General features: G+C 36.3%; 1 protein-coding gene across 1 annotated transcript; it reads right to left on the bottom strand.

Moving 5' to 3' along the window:
* Positions 1 to 15,006: 15,006 nt before the first annotated feature.
* nyx (nyctalopin) lies at positions 15,007 to 20,160 on the bottom strand (the record flags this gene model as incomplete). Its single annotated transcript, XM_080785255.1, has 5 exons — positions 15,007 to 15,123; positions 16,559 to 17,327; positions 17,465 to 17,769; positions 17,984 to 18,270; positions 20,139 to 20,160. The coding sequence occupies 5 exons, from the start codon at positions 20,158 to 20,160 to the stop codon at positions 15,007 to 15,009; spliced, it is 1,500 nt and encodes a 499-aa protein (XP_080641381.1).
* Positions 20,161 to 21,824: the final 1,664 nt, after the last annotated feature.

Below are 21,824 nucleotides of genomic sequence, written 5' to 3'. Positions count from 1 at the left end.
AAAAATGAGGATAACATTTTTTTCAAAAATTCAAAAAACGATGGGCTATAACCCATGTTTTTTGAAATTTTGAATTTTCTTCAAATCCTCAAAAATGATGAAAAACGGCGTGCTATAGTATGCCGTACGGTAGGGGCTATAGCCCATGTTCAAAAATGATGAAAAATGAGGATAACATTTTTTTCAAAAATTCAAAAAACGATGGGCTATAACCCATGTTTTTTGAAATTTTGAATTTTCTTCAAATCCTCAAAAATGATGAAAAACGGCGTGCTATAGTATGCCGTACGGTAGGGGCTATAGCCCATGTTCAAAAATGATGAAAAATGAGGATAACATTTTTTTCAAAAATTCAAAAAACGATGGGCTATAACCCATGTTTTTTGAAATTTTGAATTTTCTTCAAATCCTCAAAAATGATGAAAAACGGCGTGCTATAGTATGCCGTACGGTAGGGGCTATAGCCCATGTTCAAAAATGATGAAAAATGAGGATAACATTTTTTTCAAAAATTCAAAAAACGATGGGCTATAACCCATGTTTTTTGAAATTTTGAATTTTCTTCAAATCCTCAAAAATGATGAAAAACGGCGTGCTATAGTATGCCGTACGGTAGGGGCTATAGCCCATGTTCAAAAATGATGAAAAATGAGGATAAATTTTTTTTCAAAAATTCAAAAAACGATGGGCTATAACCCATGTTTTTTGAAATTTTGAATTTTCTTCAAATCCTCAAAAATGATGAAAAACGGCGTGCTATAGTATGCCGTACGGTAGGGGCTATAGCCCATGTTCAAAAATGATGAAAAATGAGGATAACATTTTTTTCAAAAAATCAAAAAACGATGGGCTATAACCCATGTTTTTTGAAATTTTGAATTTTCTTCAAATCCTCAAAAATGATGAAAAACGGCGTGCTATAGTATGCCGTACGGTAGGGGCTATAGCCCATGTTCAAAAATGATGAAAAATGAGGATAACATTTTTTTCAAAAATTCAAAAAACGATGGGCTATAACCCATGTTTTTTGAAATGTTGAATTTTCTTCAAATCCTCAAAAATGATGAAAAACGGCGTGCTATAGTATGCCGTACGGTAGGGGCTATAGCCCATGTTCAAAAATGATGAAAAATGAGGATAACATTTTTTTCAAAAATTCAAAAAACAATGGGCTATAACCCATGTTTTTTGAAATTTTGAATTTTCTTCAAATCCTCAAAAATGATGAAAAACGGCGTGCTATAGTATGCCGTACGGTAGGGGCTATAGCCCATGTTCAAAAATGATGAAAAATGAGGATAACATTTTTTTCAAAAATTCAAAAAACAATGGGCTATAACCCATGTTTTTTGAAATTTTGAATTTTCTTCAAATCCTCAAAAATGATGAAAAACGGCGTGCTATAGTATGCCGTACGGTAGGGGCTATAGCCCATGTTCAAAAATGATGAAAAATGAGGATAACATTTTTTTCAAAAATTCAAAAAACGATGGGCTATAACCCATGTTTTTTGAAATTTTGAATTTTCTTCAAATCCTCAAAAATGATGAAAAACGGCGTGCTATAGTATGCCGTACGGTAGGGGCTATAGCCCATGTTCAAAAATGATGAAAAATGAGGATAACATTTTTTTCAAAAATTCAAAAAACGATGGGCTATAACCCATGTTTTTTGAAATTTTGAATTTAAATCCTCAAAAATGATGAAAAACGGCGTGCTATATATAGTATGCCGTACGGTAGGGGCTATAGCCCATGTTCAAAAATGATGAAAAATGAGGATAACATTTTTTTCAAAAATTCAAAAAACAATGGGCTATAACCCATGTTTTTTGAAATTTTGAATTTTCTTCAAATCCTCAAAAATGATGAAAAACGGCATGCTATAGTATGCCGTACGGTAGGGGCTATAGCCCATGTTCAAAAATGATGAAAAATGAGGATAACATTTTTTTCAAAATTTCAAAAAACGATGGGCTATAACCCATGTTTTTTTAAATTTTGAATTTTCTTCAAATCCTCAAAAATGATGAAAAACGGCGTGCTATAGTATGCCGTACGGTAGGGGCTATAGCCCATGTTCAAAAATGATGAAAAATGAGGATAACATTTTTTTCAAAAATTCAAAAAACGATGGGCTATAACCCATGTTTTTTGAAATTTTGAATTTTCTTCAAATCCTCAAAAATGATGAAAAACGGCGTGCTATAGTATGCCGTACGGTAGGGGCTATAGCCCATGTTCAAAAATGATGAAAAATGAGGATAACATTTTTTTCAAAAATTCAAAAAACAATGGGCTATAACCCATGTTTTTTGAAATTTTGAATTTTCTTCAAATCCTCAAAAATGATGAAAAACGGCGTGCTATAGTATGCCGTACGGTAGGGGCTATAGCCCATGTTCAAAAATGATGAAAAATGAGGATAACATTTTTTTCAAAAATTCAAAAAACGATGGGCTATAACCCATGTTTTTTGAAATTTTGAATTTTCTTCAAATCCTCAAAAATGATGAAAAACGGCGTGCTATAGTATGCCGTACGGTAGGGGCTATAGCCCATGTTCAAAAATGATGAAAAATGAGGATAACATTTTTTTTCAAAAATTCAAAAAACGATGGGCTATAACCCATGTTTTTTGAAATTTTGAATTTTCTTCAAATCCTCAAAAATGATGAAAAACGGCGTGCTATAGTATGCCGTACGGTAGGGGCTATAGCCCATGTTCAAAAATGATGAAAAATGAGGATAACATTTTTTTCAAAAATTCAAAAAACGATGGGCTATAACCCATGTTTTTTGAAATTTTGAATTTTCTTCAAATCCTCAAAAATGATGAAAAACGGCGTGCTATAGTATGCCGTACGGTAGGGGCTATAGCCCATGTTCAAAAATGATGAAAAATGAGGATAACATTTTTTTCAAAAATTCAAAAAACGATGGGCTATAACCCATGTTTTTTGAAATTTTGAATTTTCTTCAAATCCTCAAAAATGATGAAAAACGGCGTGCTATAGTATGCCGTACGGTAGGGGCTATAGCCCATGTTCAAAAATGATGAAAAATGAGGATAACATTTTTTTCAAAAATTCAAAAAACGATGGGCTATAACCCATGTTTTTTGAAATTTTGAATTTAAATCCTCAAAAATGATGAAAAACGGCGTGCTATATATAGTATGCCGTACGGTAGGGGCTATAGCCCATGTTCAAAAATGATGAAAAATGAGGATAACATTTTTTTCAAAAATTCAAAAAACAATGGGCTATAACCCATGTTTTTTTAAATTTTGAATTTTCTTCAAATCCTCAAAAATGATGAAAAACGGCGTGCTATAGTATGCCGTACGGTAGGGGCTATAGCCCATGTTCAAAAATGATGAAAAATGAGCATAACATTTTTTTCAAAAATTCAAAAAACGATGGGCTATAACCCATGTTTTTTGAAATTTTGAATTTTCTTCAAATCCTCAAAAATGATGAAAAACGGCGTACTATAGTATGCCGTACGGTAGGGGCTATAGCCCATGTTCAAAAATGATGAAAAATGAGGATAACATTTTTTTCAAAAATTCAAAAACAATGGGCTATAACCCATGTTTTTTGAAATTTTGAATTTTCTTCAAATCCTCAAAAATGATGAAAAACGGCGTGCTATAGTATGCCGTACGGTAGGGGCTATTGCCCATGTTCAAAAATGATGAAAAATGAGGATAATTTTTTTTTTTTAAATCAAAAAACGATGGGCTATAACCCATGTTTTTTGAAATTTTGAATTTTCTTCAAATCCTCAAAAATGATGAAAAACGGCGTGCTATAGTATGCCGTACGGTAGGAGCTATAGCCCATGTTCAAAAATGATGAAAAATGAGGATAACATTTTTTTCAAAAATTCAAAAAACGATGGGCTATAACCCATGTTTTTTGAAATTTTGAATTTTCTTCAAATCCTCAAAAATGATGAAAAACGGCGTGCTATAGTATGCCGTATGGTAGGGGCTATAGCCCATGTTCAAAAATGATGAAAAATGAGGATAACATTTTTTTCAAAAATTCAAAAAACAATGGGCTATAACCCATGTTTTTTGAAATTTTGAATTTTCTTCAAATCCTCAAAAATGATGAAAAACGGCGTGCTATAGTATGCCGTACGGTAGGGGCTATAGCCCATGTTCAAAAATGATGAAAAATGAGGATAACATTTTTTTCAAAAATTCAAAAAACAATGGGCTATAACCCATGTTTTTTTAAATTTTGAATTTTCTTCAAATCCTCAAAAATGATGAAAAACGGCGTGCTATAGTATGCCGTACGGTAGGGGCTATAGCCCATGTTCAAAAATGATGAAAAATGAGCATAACATTTTTTTCAAAAATTCAAAAAACGATGGGCTATAACCCATGTTTTTTGAAATTTTGAATTTTCTTCAAATCCTCAAAAATGATGAAAAACGGCGTACTATAGTATGCCGTACGGTAGGGGCTATAGCCCATGTTCAAAAATGATGAAAAATGAGGATAACATTTTTTTCAAAAATTCAAAAACAATGGGCTATAACCCATGTTTTTTGAAATTTTGAATTTTCTTCAAATCCTCAAAAATGATGAAAAACGGCGTGCTATAGTATGCCGTACGGTAGGGGCTATTGCCCATGTTCAAAAATGATGAAAAATGAGGATAATTTTTTTTTTTTAAATCAAAAAACGATGGGCTATAACCCATGTTTTTTGAAATTTTGAATTTTCTTCAAATCCTCAAAAATGATGAAAAACGGCGTGCTATAGTATGCCGTACGGTAGGAGCTATAGCCCATGTTCAAAAATGATGAAAAATGAGGATAACATTTTTTTCAAAAATTCAAAAAACGATGGGCTATAACCCATGTTTTTTGAAATTTTGAATTTTCTTCAAATCCTCAAAAATGATGAAAAACGGCGTGCTATAGTATGCCGTATGGTAGGGGCTATAGCCCATGTTCAAAAATGATGAAAAATGAGGATAACATTTTTTTCAAAAATTCAAAAAACAATGGGCTATAACCCATGTTTTTTGAAATTTTGAATTTTCTTCAAATCCTCAAAAATGATGAAAAACGGCGTGCTATAGTATGCCGTACGGTAGGGGCTATAGCCCATGTTCAAAAATGATGAAAAATGAGGATAACATTTTTTTCAAAAATTCAAAAAACGATGGGCTATAACCCATGTTTTTTGAAATTTTGAATTTTCTTCAAATCCTCAAAAATGATGAAAAACGGCGTGCTATAGTATGCCGTACGGTAGCGGCTATAGCCCATGTTCAAAAATGATGAAAAATGAGGATAACATTTTTTTCAAAAATTCAAAAAACGATGGGCTATAACCCATGTTTTTTGAAATTTTGAATTTTCTTCAAATCCTCAAAAATGATGAAAAACGGCGTGCTATAGTATGCCGTACGGTAGGGGCTATAGCCCATGTTCAAAAATGATGAAAAATGAGGATAACATTTTTTTCAAAAATTCAAAAAACGATGGGCTATAACCCATGTTTTTTGAAATTTTGAATTTTCTTCAAATCCTCAAAAATGATGAAAAACGGCGTGCTATAGTATGCCGTACGGTAGGGGCTATAGCCCATGTTCAAAAATGATGAAAAATGAGGATAATTTTTTTTTCAAAAATTCAAAAAACGATGGGCTATAACCCATGTTTTTTGAAATTTTGAATTTTCTTCAAATCCTCAAAAATGATGAAAAACGGCGTGCTATAGTATGCCGTACGGTAGGGGCTATAGCCCATGTTCAAAAATGATGAAAAATGAGGATAACATTTTTTTCAAAAATTCAAAAAACAATGGGCTATAACCCATGTTTTTTGAAATTTTGAATTTTCTTCAAATCCTCAAAAATGATGAAAAACGGCGTGCTATAGTATGCCGTACGGTAGGGGCTATAGCCCATGTTCAAAAATGATGAAAAATGAGGATAACATTTTTTTAAAAAATTCAAAAAACGATGGGCTATAACCCATGTTTTTTGAAATTTTGAATTTTCTTCAAATCCTCAAAAATGATGAAAAACGGCGTGCTATAGTATGCCGTACGGTAGGAGCTATAGCCCATGTTCAAAAATGATGAAAAATGAGGATAACATTTTTTTCAAAAATTCAAAAAACGATGGGCTATAACCCATGTTTTTTGAAATTTTGAATTTTCTTCAAATCCTCAAAAATGATGAAAAACGGCGTGCTATAGTATGCCGTACGGTAGGGGCTATAGCCCATGTTCAAAAATGATGAAAAATGAGGATAACATTTTTTTCAAAAATTCAAAAAACGATGGGCTATAACCCATGTTTTTTGAAATTTTGAATTTTCTTCAAATCCTCAAAAATGATGAAAAACGGCGTGCTATAGTATGCCGTACGGTAGGGGCTATAGCCCATGTTCAAAAATGATGAAAAATGAGGATAACATTTTTTTCAAAAATTCAAAAAACGATGGGCTATAACCCATGTTTTTTGAAATTTTGAATTTTCTTCAAATCCTCAAAAATGATGAAAAACGGCGTGCTATAGTATGCCGTACGGTAGGGGCTATAGCCCATGTTCAAAAATGATGAAAAATGAGGATAACATTTTTTTCAAAAATTCAAAAAACGATGGGCTATAACCCATGTTTTTTGAAATTTTGAATTTTCTTCAAATCCTCAAAAATGATGAAAAACGGCGTGCTATAGTATGCCGTACGGTAGGGGCTATAGCCCATGTTCAAAAATGATGAAAAATGAGGATAACATTTTTTTCAAAAATTCAAAAAACAATGGGCTATAACCCATGTTTTTTGAAATTTTGAATTTTCTTCAAATCCTCAAAAATGATGAAAAACGGCGTGCTATAGTATGCCGTACGGTACGGGCTATAGCCCATGTTCAAAAATGATGAAAAATGAGGATAACATTTTTTTCAAAAATTCAAAAGACAATGGGCTATAACCCATGTTTTTTGAAATTTTGAATTTTCTTCAAATCCTCAAAAATGATGAAAAACGGCGTGCTATAGTATGCCGGACGGTAGGGGCTATAGCCCATGTTCAAAAATGATGAAAAATGAGGATAACATTTTTTTCAAAAATTCAAAAAACGATGGGCTATAACCCATGTTTTTTGAAATTTTGAATTTAAATCCTCAAAAATGATGAAAAACGGCGTGCTATATATAGTATGCCGTACGGTACGGGCTATAGCCCATGTTCAAAAATGATGAAAAATGAGGATAACATTTTTTTCAAAAATTCAAAAAACGATGAGCTATAACCCATGTTTTTTGAAATTTTGAATTTTCTTCAAATCCTCAAAAATGATGAAAAACGGCGTGCTATAGTATGCCGTACGGTAGGGGCTATAGCCCATGTTCAAAAATGATGAAAAATGAGGATAACATTTTTTTTCAAAAATTCAAAAAACGATGGGCTATAACCCATGTTTTTTGAAATTTTGAATTTTCTTCAAATCCTCAAAAATGATGAAAAACGGCGTGCTATAGTATGCCGTACGGTAGGGGCTATAGCCCATGTTCAAAAATGATGAAAAATGAGGATAACATTTTTTTCAAAAATTCAAAAAACGATGGGCTATAACCCATGTTTTTTGAAATTTTGAATTTTCTTCAAATCCTCAAAAATGATGAAAAACGGCGTGCTATAGTATGCCGTACGGTAGGGGCTATAGCCCATGTTCAAAAATGATGAAAAATGAGGATAACATTTTTTTCAAAAATTCAAAAAACGATGGGCTATAACCCATGTTTTTTGAAATTTTGAATTTTCTTCAAATCCTCAAAAATGATGAAAAACGGCGTGCTATAGTATGCCGTACGGTAGGGGCTATAGCCCATGTTCAAAAATGATGAAAAATGAGGATAACATTTTTTTCAAAAATTCAAAAAACGATGGGCTATAACCCATGTTTTTTGAAATTTTGAATTTAAATCCTCAAAAATGATGAAAAACGGCGTGCTATATATAGTATGCCGTACGGTAGGGGCTATAGCCCATGTTCAAAAATGATGAAAAATGAGGATAACATTTTTTTCAAAAATTCAAAAAACAATGGGCTATAACCCATGTTTTTTGAAATTTTGAATTTTCTTCAAATCCTCAAAAATGATGAAAAACGGCGTGCTATAGTATGCCGTACGGTAGGGGCTATAGCCCATGTTCAAAAATGATGAAAAATGAGGATAACATTTTTTTCAAAATTTCAAAAAACGATGGGCTATAACCCATGTTTTTTTAAATTTTGAATTTTCTTCAAATCCTCAAAAATGATGAAAAACGGCGTGCTATAGTATGCCGTACGGTAGGGGCTATAGCCCATGTTCAAAAATGATGAAAAATGAGGATAACACTTTTTTTCAAAAATTCAAAAAACGATGGGCTATAACCCATGTTTTTTGAAATTTTGAATTTTCTTCAAATCCTCAAAAATGATGAAAAACGGCGTGCTATAGTATGCCGTACGGTAGGGGCTATAGCCCATGTTCAAAAATGATGAAAAATGAGGATAACATCTTTTTTCAAAAATTCAAAAAACGATGGGCTATAACCCATGTTTTTTGAAATTTTGAATTTTCTTCAAATCCTCAAAAATGATGAAAAACGGCGTGCTATAGTATGCCGTACGGTAGGGGCTATAGCCCATGTTCAAAAATGATGAAAAATGAGGATAACATTTTTTTCAAAAATTCAAAAAACGATGGGCTATAACCCATGTTTTTTGAAATTTTGAATTTTCTTCAAATCCTCAAAAATGATGAAAAACGGCGTGCTATAGTATGCCGTACGGTAGGGGCTATAGCCCATGTTCAAAAATGATGAAAAATGAGGATAACATTTTTTTCAAAAATTCAAAAAATGATGGGCTATAACCCATGTTTTTTGAAATTTTGAATTTTCTTCAAATCCTCAAAAATGATGAAAAACGGCGTGCTATAGTATGCCGTACGGTAGGGGCTATAGCCCATGTTCAAAAATGATGAAAAATGAGGATAACATTTTTTTCAAAAATTCAAAAAACGATGGGCTATAACCCATGTTTTTTGAAATTTTGAATTTTCTTCAAATCCTCAAAAATGATGAAAAACGGCGTGCTATAGTATGCCGTACGGTAGGGGCTATAGCCCATGTTCAAAAATGATGAAAAATGAGGATAACATTTTTTTCAAAAATTCAAAAAACGATGGGCTATAACCCATGTTTTTTGAAATTTTGAATTTTCTTCAAATCCTCAAAAATGATGAAAAACGGCGTGCTATAGTATGCCGTACGGTAGGGGCTATAGCCCATGTTCAAAAATGATGAAAAATGAGGATAACATTTTTTTCAAAAATTCAAAAAACGATGGGCTATAACCCATGTTTTTTGAAATTTTGAATTTTCTTCAAATCCTCAAAAATGATGAAAAACGGCGTGCTATAGTATGCCGTACGGTAGGGGCTATAGCCCATGTTCAAAAATGATGAAAAATGAGGATAACATTTTTTTCAAAAAATAAAAAAACGATGGGCTATAACCCATGTTTTTTGAAAATTTGAATTTTCTTCAAATCCTCAAAAATGATGAAAAACGGCGTGCTATAGTATGCCGTACGGTAGGGGCTATAGCCCATGTTCAAAAATGATGAAAAATGAGGATAACATTTTTTTCAAAAATTCAAAAAACGATGGGCTATAACCCATGTTTTTTGAAATTTTGAATTTTCTTCAAATCCTCAAAAATGATGAAAAACGGCATGCTATAGTATGCCGTACGGTAGGGGCTATAGCCCATGTTCAAAAATGATGAAAAATGAGGATAACATTTTTTTCAAAAATTCAAAAAACGATGGGCTATAACCCATGTTTTTTGAAATTTTGAATTTTCTTCAAATCCTCAAAAATGATGAAAAACGGCGTGCTATAGTATGCCGTACGGTAGGGGCTATAGCCCATGTTCAAAAATGATGAAAAATGAGGATAACATTTTTTTCAAAAAATCAAAAAACGATGGGCTATAACCCATGTTTTTTGAAATTTTGAATTTTCTTCAAATCCTCAAAAATGATGAAAAACGGCGTGCTATAGTATGCCGTACGGTAGGGGCTATAGCCCATGTTCAAAAATGATGAAAAATGAGGATAACATTTTTTTCAAAAAATCAAAAAACGATGGGCTATAACCCATGTTTTTTGAAATTTTGAATTTTCTTCAAATCCTCAAAAATGATGAAAAAAGGCGTGCTATAGTATGCCGTACGGTAGGGGCTATAGCCCATGTTCAAAAATGATGAAAAATGAGGATAACAATTTTTTCAAAAATTCAAAAAACGATGGGCTATAACCCATGTTTTTTGAAATTTTGAATTTTCTTCAAATCCTCAAAAATGATGAAAAACGGCGTGCTATAGTATGCCGTACGGTAGTGGCTATAGCCCATGTTCAAAAATGATGAAAAATGAGGATAACATTTTTTTCAAAAATTCAAAAAACGATGGGCTATAACCCATGTTTTTTGAAATTTTGAATTTTCTTCAAATCCTCAAAAATGATGAAAAACGGCGTGCTATAGTATGCCGTACGGTAGGGGCTATAGCCCATGTTCAAAAATGATGAAAAATGAGGATAACATTTTTTTTTTAAATTCAAAAAACGATGGGCTATAACCCATGTTTTTTGAAATTTTGAATTTTCTTCAAATCCTCAAAAATGATGAAAAACGGCGTGCTATAGTATGCCGTACGGTAGGGGCTATAGCCCATGTTCAAAAATGATGAAAAATGAGGATAACATTTTTTTCAAAAATTCAAAAAACGATGGGCTATAACCCATGTTTTTTGAAATTTTGAATTTTCTTCAAATCCTCAAAAATGATGAAAAAAGGCGTGCTATAGTATGCCGTACGGTAGGGGCTATAGCCCATGTTCAAAAATGATGAAAAATGAGGATAACATTTTTTTCAAAAATTCAAAAAACGATGGGCTATAACCCATGTCTTTTGAAATTTTGAATTTTCTTCAAATCCTCAAAAATGATGAAAAAAGGCGTGCTATAGTATGCCGTACGGTAGGGGCTATAGCCCATGTTCAAAAATGATGAAAAATGAGGATAACAATTTTTTCAAAAATTAAAAAAACGATGGGCTATAACCCATGTTTTTTGAAATTTTGAAATTTCTTCAAATCCTCAAAAATGATGAAAAACGGCGTGCTATAGTATGCCGTACGGTAGTGGCTATAGCCCATGTTCAAAAATGATGAAAAATGAGGATAACATTTTTTTCAAAAATTCAAAAAACGATGGGCTATAACCCATGTTTTTTGAAATTTTGAATTTTCTTCAAATCCTCAAAAATGATGAAAAACGGCGTGCTATAGTATGCCGTACGATAGGGGCTATAGCCCATGTTCAAAAATGATGAAAAATGAGGATAACATTTTTTTCAAAAAATCAAAAAACGATGGGCTATAACCCATGTTTTTTGAAATTTTGAATTTTCTTCAAATCCTCAAAAATGATGAAAAACGGCGTGCTATAGTATGCCGTACGGTAGGGGCTATACTATAGCCCATGTTCAAAAATGATGAAAAATGAGGATAACATTTTTTTTTTTAATTCAAAAAACGATGGGCTATAACCCATGTTTTTTGAAATTTTGAATTTTCTTCAAATCCTCAAAAATGATGAAAAACGGCGTGCTATAGTATGCCGTACGGTAGGGGCTATAGCCCATGTTCAAAAATGATGAAAAATGAGGATAACATTTTTTTCAAAAATTCAAAAAACGATGGGCTATAACCCATGTTTTTTGAAATTTTGAATTTTCTTCAAATCCTCAAAAATGATGAAAAAAGGCGTGCTATAGTATGCCGTACGGTAGGGGCTATAGCCCATGTTCAAAAATGATGAAAAATGAGGATAACATTTTTTTCAAAAATTCAAAAAACGATGGGCTATAACCCATGTTTTTTGAAATTTTGAATTTTCTTCAAATCCTCAAAAATGATGAAAAACGGCGTGCTATAGTATGCCGTACGGTAGTGGCTATAGCCCATGTTCAAAAATGATGAAAAATGAGGATAACATTTTTTTCAAAAATTCAAAAAACGATGGGCTATAACCCATGTTTTTGAAATTTTGAATTTTCTTCAAATCCTCAAAAATGATGAAAAACGGCGTGCTATAGTATGCCGTACGGTAGGGGCTATAGCCCATGTTCAAAAATGATGAAAAATGAGGATAACATTTTTTTCAAAAAATCAAAAAACGATGGGCTATAACCCATGTTTTTTGAAATTTTGAATTTTCTTCAAATCCTCAAAAATGATGAAAAACGGCGTGCTATAGTATGCCGTACGGTAGGGGCTATAGCCCATGTTCAAAAATGATGAAAAATGAGGATAACATTTTTTCAAAAATTCAAAAAACGATGGGCTATAACCCATGTTTTTTGAAATTTTGAATTTTCTTCAAATCCTCAAAATTGATGAAAAACGGCGTGCTATAGTATGCCGTACGGTAGGGGCTATAGCCCATGTTCAAAAATGATGAAAAATGAGGATAACATTTTTTTCAAAAATTCAAAAAACGATGGGCTATAACCCATGTTTTTTGAATTTATGAATTTTCTTCAAATCCTCAAAAATGATGAAAAACGGCGTGCTATAGTATGGCATGAATTGAACAAAGGGCATTGTTCAATTCATCAAAACATTTAGAGACAAACAAATAGACACTTATATGTAGTTAAAGCAACAGAGTTAAGCAACAGAAACAAACAATGGATTCTACAGTGTAAAGACACCAATTTAATTATAAATGTCAATAAAGTTGAATATCTAATAATATCAATTTAAAATGTATTATCCAATACAAATTTCCTTACCATTTTTAATGTTTTAGTTTTGTATTGCTATTTTTATTTGCTAATTGTAGATTGACCTACTTTTTGTTTCTGGCATTCCGCTGCTTGTTATTTTTTATTTTATTTTCATGTGAAGTACTTTGAGTTGCATTTTATGTATGACATGTGCTATATAAATAAAGTTTAATATGTGAAGTACTTTAGTTGTCAAGGATGCAGACAGAGTTGAACCCAGGAGCAAAGTCACAACAAACTAGAGTATAATAATAAAGTATTTAATAAAGAATTACGAGATATCTTACACAGGGGAATGCAGGTAGGAATCAGGCATGAATCAGAATGACATCAAAGTCAACACATGAACAGGCAGGACATCTGTGACACAGGTTATGAACTGACAATGAGTGTTTGTACTGAGTCCAGTTTTATAGTGAGCAGGTTGATTGGAGAAGTGTTCACTGCTGGGCTGATTAGGTAGTTGACAGGTGTGTAAATGGAACTGGGTGTGCTGGAATGGGATATGGGAGGCCAGTGTGGAGACTGAGGGAGAGACAGAATGTGACAGAGTTGCATTTTATGTATGAAATGTGCTATATAAATAAAGTTTACACCACTGACTGTCCCTCCATATAAAATAAAGGCGAAAGTCACAAAAGAAAATTGATCAGTTACAATTCCAGACTATGAAGAATCATTTAATAAAGGAATACTTCCAGATTCAGTTAAAGATTAGCTACAATAATTGTGATATTAAAAGTTAAATGCTCGTCATATGACATAACAGAGAGGAATGGGCCGGACCCTGCGCGCAGTTGTCCTTCTGAAAGTCAGTGTGCAAAGCAAAGCATCACAGAGACACATGAATAATGTGGGATTTGAACCCTGGACCTGTGGATCACAAACAGAGCCACTCATCACACTGAGCTAACTGCTGGTTACTACAACACAGCTTTTCTGTGCTAGTTGATGTTAGTGTGGAATGCAATGATTTACCGGAAAAATTGAGTGTTGCGGGGGATGAGAAACATTATCAAGTTGCCGAAAAATTGCTGAGTTTTACGTATGAATTGTGGAAAATTGCGGAAAAAACGTTTGGTTATAGCACATAGTTTTTTGAATTTTTGGAAAAATTGTGGAAATTGCGGAAAAAACGATGGGTTATAGGCCATGTTTTTTGAATTTTTTGAAAAATTGCGGAAATTGAGGAAAAAACGATCGGTTATAGAAAATTGTTTTTTGAATTTTTTTGAAAATTTGCTAAATTGCCGAAATTGCGGAAAAAACGATGGGTTATAGTAAATTATTTTTGCTGAGTGTTGCGGAGGAATTGTTGAAAAAACAATGGGCTATAACCCATCGTTTTTTTCATTCATGCAAATTTCAATTTCCGCAATTTCCAATTTCCGCAATTTCCAAATTACGCAATTTCCGCAATTTCCAATTTCCGCAATTTCCGCAATTTCCGCAATTTCCAATTTCCGCAATTTTCCGCAACACTCCGCAATTGCTCCGCAAAACTATCGTTTAGTTGCGGACCCCCTGGAACTCCATCAAGGACCCCTGGTGGTCCCCAGACCCCACTTTGGGAACCATTGCCATAAAGAGCATAATGTAAAAGCAGGCAAAAAAATTGTCAATGTTTTCAGTGGCATTTATAGGTCACTGATGAAGAAGCTCAACATCTCTCCAAAGCCAAAAGGACTCACTTAGCAGTCATGTCAAAGTTCAACAGCAGTCTTTTTATTTAGAAAAATAGATAATGTAAAAAGCTATGAGACCAAGCAACATAGATTCGATACACAACATCGGGGATAAACTAGAAAAAGTGCTCCTCGGAGCACTCCGCCAGGTCAGGTATAGGTTATGTACAGGTATATGTGGGCCAGCAATGTTCGGAATTCAGTCATTATAAAGGTAGGTGGCATCTGTAGAAGTCGAGGGATTAATGTTGATGAAGTTGCACAGACACTCACAATATGTTGATTTGTGGGATGTGGTGCAATGTTTCACAGCAACCAGACACTGCATTCAAGATTTGCGTTATTGTATTCTGTACAAAATGAGCCACTTAAGATGCCAATCTTAGCCAATCGAGATTGAATATCTGTAAGAATAAGATTTTTTTTCTTCTAAAATCAGCCTTCTGGTGGCAATATAACAGGCTGATCTGAAAGATCTGGGGCAGATTTCTCTGGCATCCAAGGATGCATGTGCAGTTTCACATCGATCAGGTCAACGGTGCCGGAGATGAGCTGTTCACAGACGGACACAAGGACGGACAGACAGAGGGCAAAACATGGTCTCTGCTAAAGAGTGATTATTAATGTTACATTGGTGCTAACAAACATCTTTAGCTAAACAGCATGTCAGTACGGGTTTAGGTATACTAGCAGACATAATAATCAAAGTGATGAGAATGATGCAGTTCATAAAATGTCTACAAGAGGGCTGAAGTGCTTTGGCACTAATATGGCCACTAATATCCACAACCCCATATGAAAATCACAACTTCACTATAGTGATAATGACAGATCTATCATTGTGTAGGAAAGGCATTCCATCCATAGGAGGCAAATGCAATGAAAAAGTCCCTCCATTGCATCCCAGCACATACACGCTTTCCATGAGGAGTACACATGAGCTGCATGCAATAAGAAGATTAACGCGTCCATGACAAGCTGCAGAACCTCCATTTACAGTTGCGTTGAACGAATCCAAACGTGGGGAAGAGACAGACATCTGTTTGGGAGATAATGACCGGTTGCAACCGCTCTTATCCTCTTTGCATTACACATAGATGTGAGTGCAGAAATGAAATACCTTATCAAAGACTACGCAATGCTACATAGTACATACTGTATGTTACATAACATTAATTAAATCTACTTTCATTTGAGGAAAATTGAAGGTACATTTTCATCATATCATCAGTAGTCTATAGCTCAGACCAATGCGTCTATAAATATAGAAACTAATTCTGTCAAACATACCCAGTACTCTATACTGTACAGCTCGGCACAGTGGTTTATGAACCTACAGTAGAAGAAAAGTAATAAGCAGCTATGATCTCTCAAATCTATGAATGTTAGGTTCTATAAATACTATGCGTAATTTCCTTGTCTCAATAATTAATTTTTCTATCAGAGTCTTTACATAATAAAATCTTCTCAATTGCCTAACTGAAGTTACACTATAGTTTTTTTCCCTTGCCTATTCTTTAAAAGAGAAAAAACCCAAATTCCTCTCTCCTTGGCAGGGTAGACTTGCGTCAATAGCCAGATCTTGAATCAGTGCTTATTTGAATCAAATTATCATACATGTTCTGAATCCAGTAGCATTGTAAAAAAGCTAAAAAAGACAAATTAGCATTAGCCAGCACTGTTTCCACAATAGAGCGTATGCGTGTGACATCATCGTCAAACCAGGAAGTTATGCACGAACGCCTACTGAGTGGGAAAAAAAACTACTTTCTGGCATTGACAGCCCAGAAATCCACACAGAGAAGTCCTGTCCGATTGCATTAAACGACGTTAAACAATGTTAAACTCACTTTGCATGTTGCTTTGCCACTCGATTTGCCACTCGATGTGCCATTCACTTTAAGCATGCGCATACCCTCTATTCTCATGTGACATAAACATAAACAACCATTTCCAAGTGACCAACAAACCCCCAGATGAGCCACACTATAAAGCAGCACAGTAGCGACTGGTTTGCTCGCATTTCCAGCCGTCCAGCCCCTCCAAACAGCTGTCCGTCGAGGTCCAGCAGAGTACCGTTGCGGAGGCTTTCCGTCCCGTTCCCCAGCTCCTCTCGGAGGAGCTGCTCCTGCTGGAGCAGCTTGGAGATGAGGCTATTGAAGCGGTTCTCTGTGGTGGCGATGATCTCAGAGGAGGCCGTGGTCAGGTTAAGCTCTCCGGGGTCCACGCACGTACCGTTCCATTTGTTGAAGACGACCTCTGCGAGGTCCAGGCCCGCCACGGAGGAGGGCGAGGCGCAGGGTATGTCCCGTACGAGCTTGTAGTTCTCCATCCAGTCCTTCAGCCACTCGAGAGAACAGTCACACTCCCAGGGGTTCCTAAAGAGATAGAGGCGCCCCAGGAAGTAGATTGGCTGGAAAACCGGGAAGGGAAGGATGGTGAGGTTGTTGCTGTTCAGATGGAGGGTTATCAGGCTGGTCAGGTTCTCGAAAGAGCCCTCCTCGATGAAAAGTATCCGGTTCCTGTCCAGGTAGAGGACCTCCAGCTCCGCCAGGTCACAGAACCAGTGCTTAGACACATTGAGCAGCAGGTTGCCCCCCAGGTTGAGCGTCTTGAGACGGGTCAGGCCTTGAAAAGCAACCCGTGGCAGGTTAACCAAAACATTGTCATTGAGATAGAACTGCTCTAGCTGCCCCAGGTCTTGGAAGGAATGCTCATGGATGGTCATGATAAGGTTCTCCTGGAGGTTCAGGTACCTGGACAAATGCGAGAAGGGAAATAAAGACAGGGGCAGAGTTCAATGGAACTATAAACAAATGAGTTTGACTGTAAAAGAAACCTTTTTTTAATGCCGCATTCTGGCTATACACACATTCCATTCTCTGTCACCTACTTGAGTCTCATAAGGCCCAATAAGGAGTTGTATGCGACTGCCTCTATCTTGTTCCTCTCCAGGTAGATATGGGTGAGGTTCTCCATTCCCCTGAAAGTCCCAGGGATCCTGCGGAACATGTTCTGGACACTTAATAGCTCCTTGAGTGCAAATTGCTCGAGGAAGAGGCGGTCAGGGAGGCTAAACAGGTTACATTGAGAGAAGTCCACCCGCACAAGCTTCTTCAGCCCTTGGAAGGTGCGTGTGTGGAGGTAGCTGATGTAGTCATTATGGGCAAACGTCAACTCCACCAAATTTGACAGGCCCTGCAAGATAAAAGTTGGGATATTGTGTAATTGCATAGGGCATTTTGAGTCTCACACATAATACCATAATATACCACCTGGAGTGGTAAAAGAACATTTGTATTTCCCATTTTTCTCTGGCCATCAAATCTCAACAGAGAGGATATAATGTGGCGAGACAGCAAATGTAGTATTCTTAGTCTGGGGCTAATCTATATCTGGTGTAAATTCAGACCTTGAAGGCTCCTGGTGTAATAAAGGAGATGTTGTTGTGGTCCAGGGTGAGTTTCTTGAGCGAGGGCAACGTTCCGAAAGCCCTTTCCGACAGGAACTTGAGACTGTTTTTGTCCAGGTTGATGGAAGAGGCCTCGCAGGGAAACTCTCTAGGCAGTTCACTCAGGCTCAATCGGTCACACAGCACACCGCAGCTCTTCTCCTGGGTGCAGGTGCACGAGGCTGGACACGCACGCACACATGCCCACAGTGTCAACGCAGCCTGGGGCAGCAGGCACAGCAAGGAGACTGAAAGGAAGAGACAAGGGATCAAAGTCATACGATTTGTCACACACGTTACCGCAGTGGAATTTGTTCTCCGCATCTGACCCATCTCTTGGAGCGGTGAGCTGCAGCCGTGCCGCGCTCGGGAATAATTTGATTATTAGATTTGACCCCCCAAAACCAACCCTTTGATGCCGAGTGCCAAGCAGGGAGGCATTGGGTCCCATTTTTACAGTCTTTGGTATGACCCGGCCGGGGATCCTCCCAGTCTCAGGGCGGACACTCTAACCACAAGGCCACTGTCTGGATCTAGAGACAAAGTTGAAGCCTGAAGATAATTATTTGAAAAATAAACTCTAAAACTACTCTGATGAAGTAGCAATTATTCATATTCCATTCTAAGGGTATCTTGATTATTTTTCATTACTTTATGCTAAAAAGGTCATGAGGGCAATGGTGAGGTCTGCCTTTGCAAAAATGATTCAGGACTGAGGAGAGGATTGTTTTAGTTTTAACATATTAGCATTGACTTCAGAGTTCACCATGTCTTCAATTACTACTTGTTTTATAATGTTTTTTAATATTTTTTTCAGACCTCCAGGTCAACACAGAATGGGGGGACTTTTTTGTATTATTTCCACACAACTCTAAGGTATATTAATGACATAGCAAAATGTTGAAAATGAGTGGTATTCCCCTTTAAGTCATATTACCAGTAAGACGCCCTGAGGGCGAGAACTTAGAAGCACGCATCTGCCTGGGTGATGGCAGACTGCCGGGTGAGCGCTGGCGCTTTGGCATGGGGGGGGTCAGATCAACATATGGGATGAATTATGTCCTGGCCATATATGGAGCGTGTATTGAGTGTCCAGGGTTCGATGAGGTCAGATCAACATATGGAATGTCAGAACAAGTCAGCTCCATATATGGAGTTAAGCGTTTGATGTCAGATGTAGAGTTGCTGGCCTGCTTCATATATGCAGATCTAGTTAGATGAGGTCAGTGTCATGATCTTCATAATGGGATGGCCATATATGGTGGTGCGACGTGTCACGAGGCATGATGTTACAAGGCGTGACCATATATGGAGGCGTGATGTCACGAGGCGTATATCGTGATGTGACATATATCGTGATGTGACTGACGGACGGGAGACGCAGGTTTCCATAGTAAATGTGACTACAGTCGCAATAATTACCTGTATACTTCGTCAAGAATCGTCATACAATCTACAAGGTGAAAATGCACCGTGAACTAGCTATTTGAGCTATTTTTGAATGATTTTGAAAATATTTCTACTAGCAGCTGGAGGGCATAGTGGAGTAATGATTTGATGTCTGATCACGTTGACTGGCGGGGTTGATGGGCTATTTTCAGGGTCAACGGTCTATTTCCCAGCTGCTAAACGGTGGTGAAATGACGGTGTGATTAAGAAAGAACAGCTTACACTAGAGATTAGCCCAACAACAATAGCCATTGTCTGCACCTGGGATTTCATCCTTCAGTCGTTTCATGTTAACACTGGAGTTGGGAGCCCTGCCTTTTAATTTGATCAATCTCTCTAGACAAGAGCCCTCATTTCAGTCACATTTTAATATTTTCTTCCAACAGAGACATGTTTATTTAGTTCTGGTCAACAATAACAGTGGTGGGGAAATGGTGCAAACAATTAATTCCAAGGATCAGCGAAGCATTGCCATCAGTATATGGAACATAACACTTTATTTTTCATGGGGAACTTTACTCTGCCACATTCCCCGACCCTCAACAAAATGTAAAACCAAACCTTTGTCTCACAGCCTTAAGAAGAACCTTTTCTCCATTTAGGCCTGAGGCAGTCTTGCAGTTGACAAAAGAGCATCTGTTGAAAAGCAGTGTGGATTGATACTAACCAGTGAAAGCAATGAGAGCCATCCCTGTAGCCTCTCATCTGGGACATGCCAGGATTAAAGGAGATCTGGAATGACATAAAGCACAGTGGCACTTCTGATTAACTGTGACAATAATTGTGAATTATCTAAATGTATTAAAAAGGCCTTTTGCTTGGGAATCACAAGTTCTAGCTAAGGCCCTTTTAATAGTGGTACATTCATTATGAAACCTTACATTATGCAATAAATGATCTGCGCATTCAAATCAGAATTAAAATGATGTAAACAACTTCTGAAGCTAAAAACATGTATGAACGAGGCTCTACATGGACACAAGAGTGGGCACTAAGGAGGAAGACCCCCACCTCGATGTAAAATTGGCTATTTTGTCCAAAATGTTTAAAAGATATTTGAAAACTGGTCTAAAATAATAGTATACATGTGAACATGCACGTTACATCATTAGCAGACTTAATGTTATCCTTCAACTTCTTGTTTATGACCCAAAATGACTGGAGTGGATATACAGGTTTTATAGCAATTTGTAGCAATTGTAGAAATGTTAGACCCAAATTGTCGAATGTTAAGCATTCTAATCATATATACTTTACTTTCATTATCCAAATATTTTACATTTTGGGAAAACATTGCAAACACACCCTTCCTTAGTGCCCACAATACCGACAGAAATTATATATAATATATTGGTTTTTCTACTATGAGTGTAGCACTGAATCTAGTTTTATTTTACGCAGAACCTCTTCTCAGGTCGTTTGATGACAAAACCACCCAGGATCTAATGCTGAACTGTTGAAGTATTGAGGGAAAGCACTGCAAAGCAGAATGCCTGCAACACTGCGGATTAAAAGGGCTTCAAAACACTTTAATTGTAAAATCACAAAATGAAAGAGAAATTGAGAAACATGCGCTTACCTGTAGATCATACCTGACAATTGTGTCCATGTGTTACAAAAGTCAATGTCCAAATGTCACTTTCTGTGTCCGTCACAACTCACTCACGGCATAACTGAACAAGCTCACTGGATGTGTGATTGACACAATTTTCATGTGCGAGAGAAAAGTGTGCGCTTCAGCTACTGTATGAGCAGTTGGTTTAGGGTCAGGGTCGAGGCTGTTTCATCATTAACACACACACACACACACACAAGCCATCTCTTAATGGTAGCCAAATCCCCTGGATGGAGAGATGAAGGGAGATGGGCGGTTGGCGGGATTAAAGGCGTAAAGCAGCACTCGGATCAAGGAAAACACCAGAGGCAGGCCTGGAACTAAAACACACAGCACTCAGATTACTGTGCCATCCAACACACACACACACACACACACACACAGTTCTCTTGGAAATGTTTGAGGAGCCAAACAAAAATATTTTTTACTCTTACTGCATACCTGTACACAAAACGTAACGATAAAGGCCATACACATTCATTTTGACCCTGCCAAACATGGACAGAGGGAACTATGGATCGAGGATCGAAAAGTACATCATCGACAGTGTGTCAATAACGAGATGAGAGTGGTAGTAGTTGAAAGCATGCAGTATCTAGGCCACTGTTAACATTATTGCAGCCATCATCTCTCTAGAAGACTGAACATATTGGGCTATAATCTTGTTTAAATGCCATGAAATGGACATCTTGGCAACTCTGGGTGTAAAACATTACCATAAGTAAAAAGAAAATACAC

The sequence above is a fragment of the Protomyctophum bolini genome (genome assembly GCF_963924005.1).
Source record: "Protomyctophum bolini genome assembly, chromosome: 16".
Taxonomy (NCBI): Eukaryota; Metazoa; Chordata; class Actinopteri; order Myctophiformes; family Myctophidae; genus Protomyctophum; species Protomyctophum bolini.
Note: the sequence above shows the minus strand (reverse complement) of the source record. Positions and strands in the feature narration are given on the sequence as shown.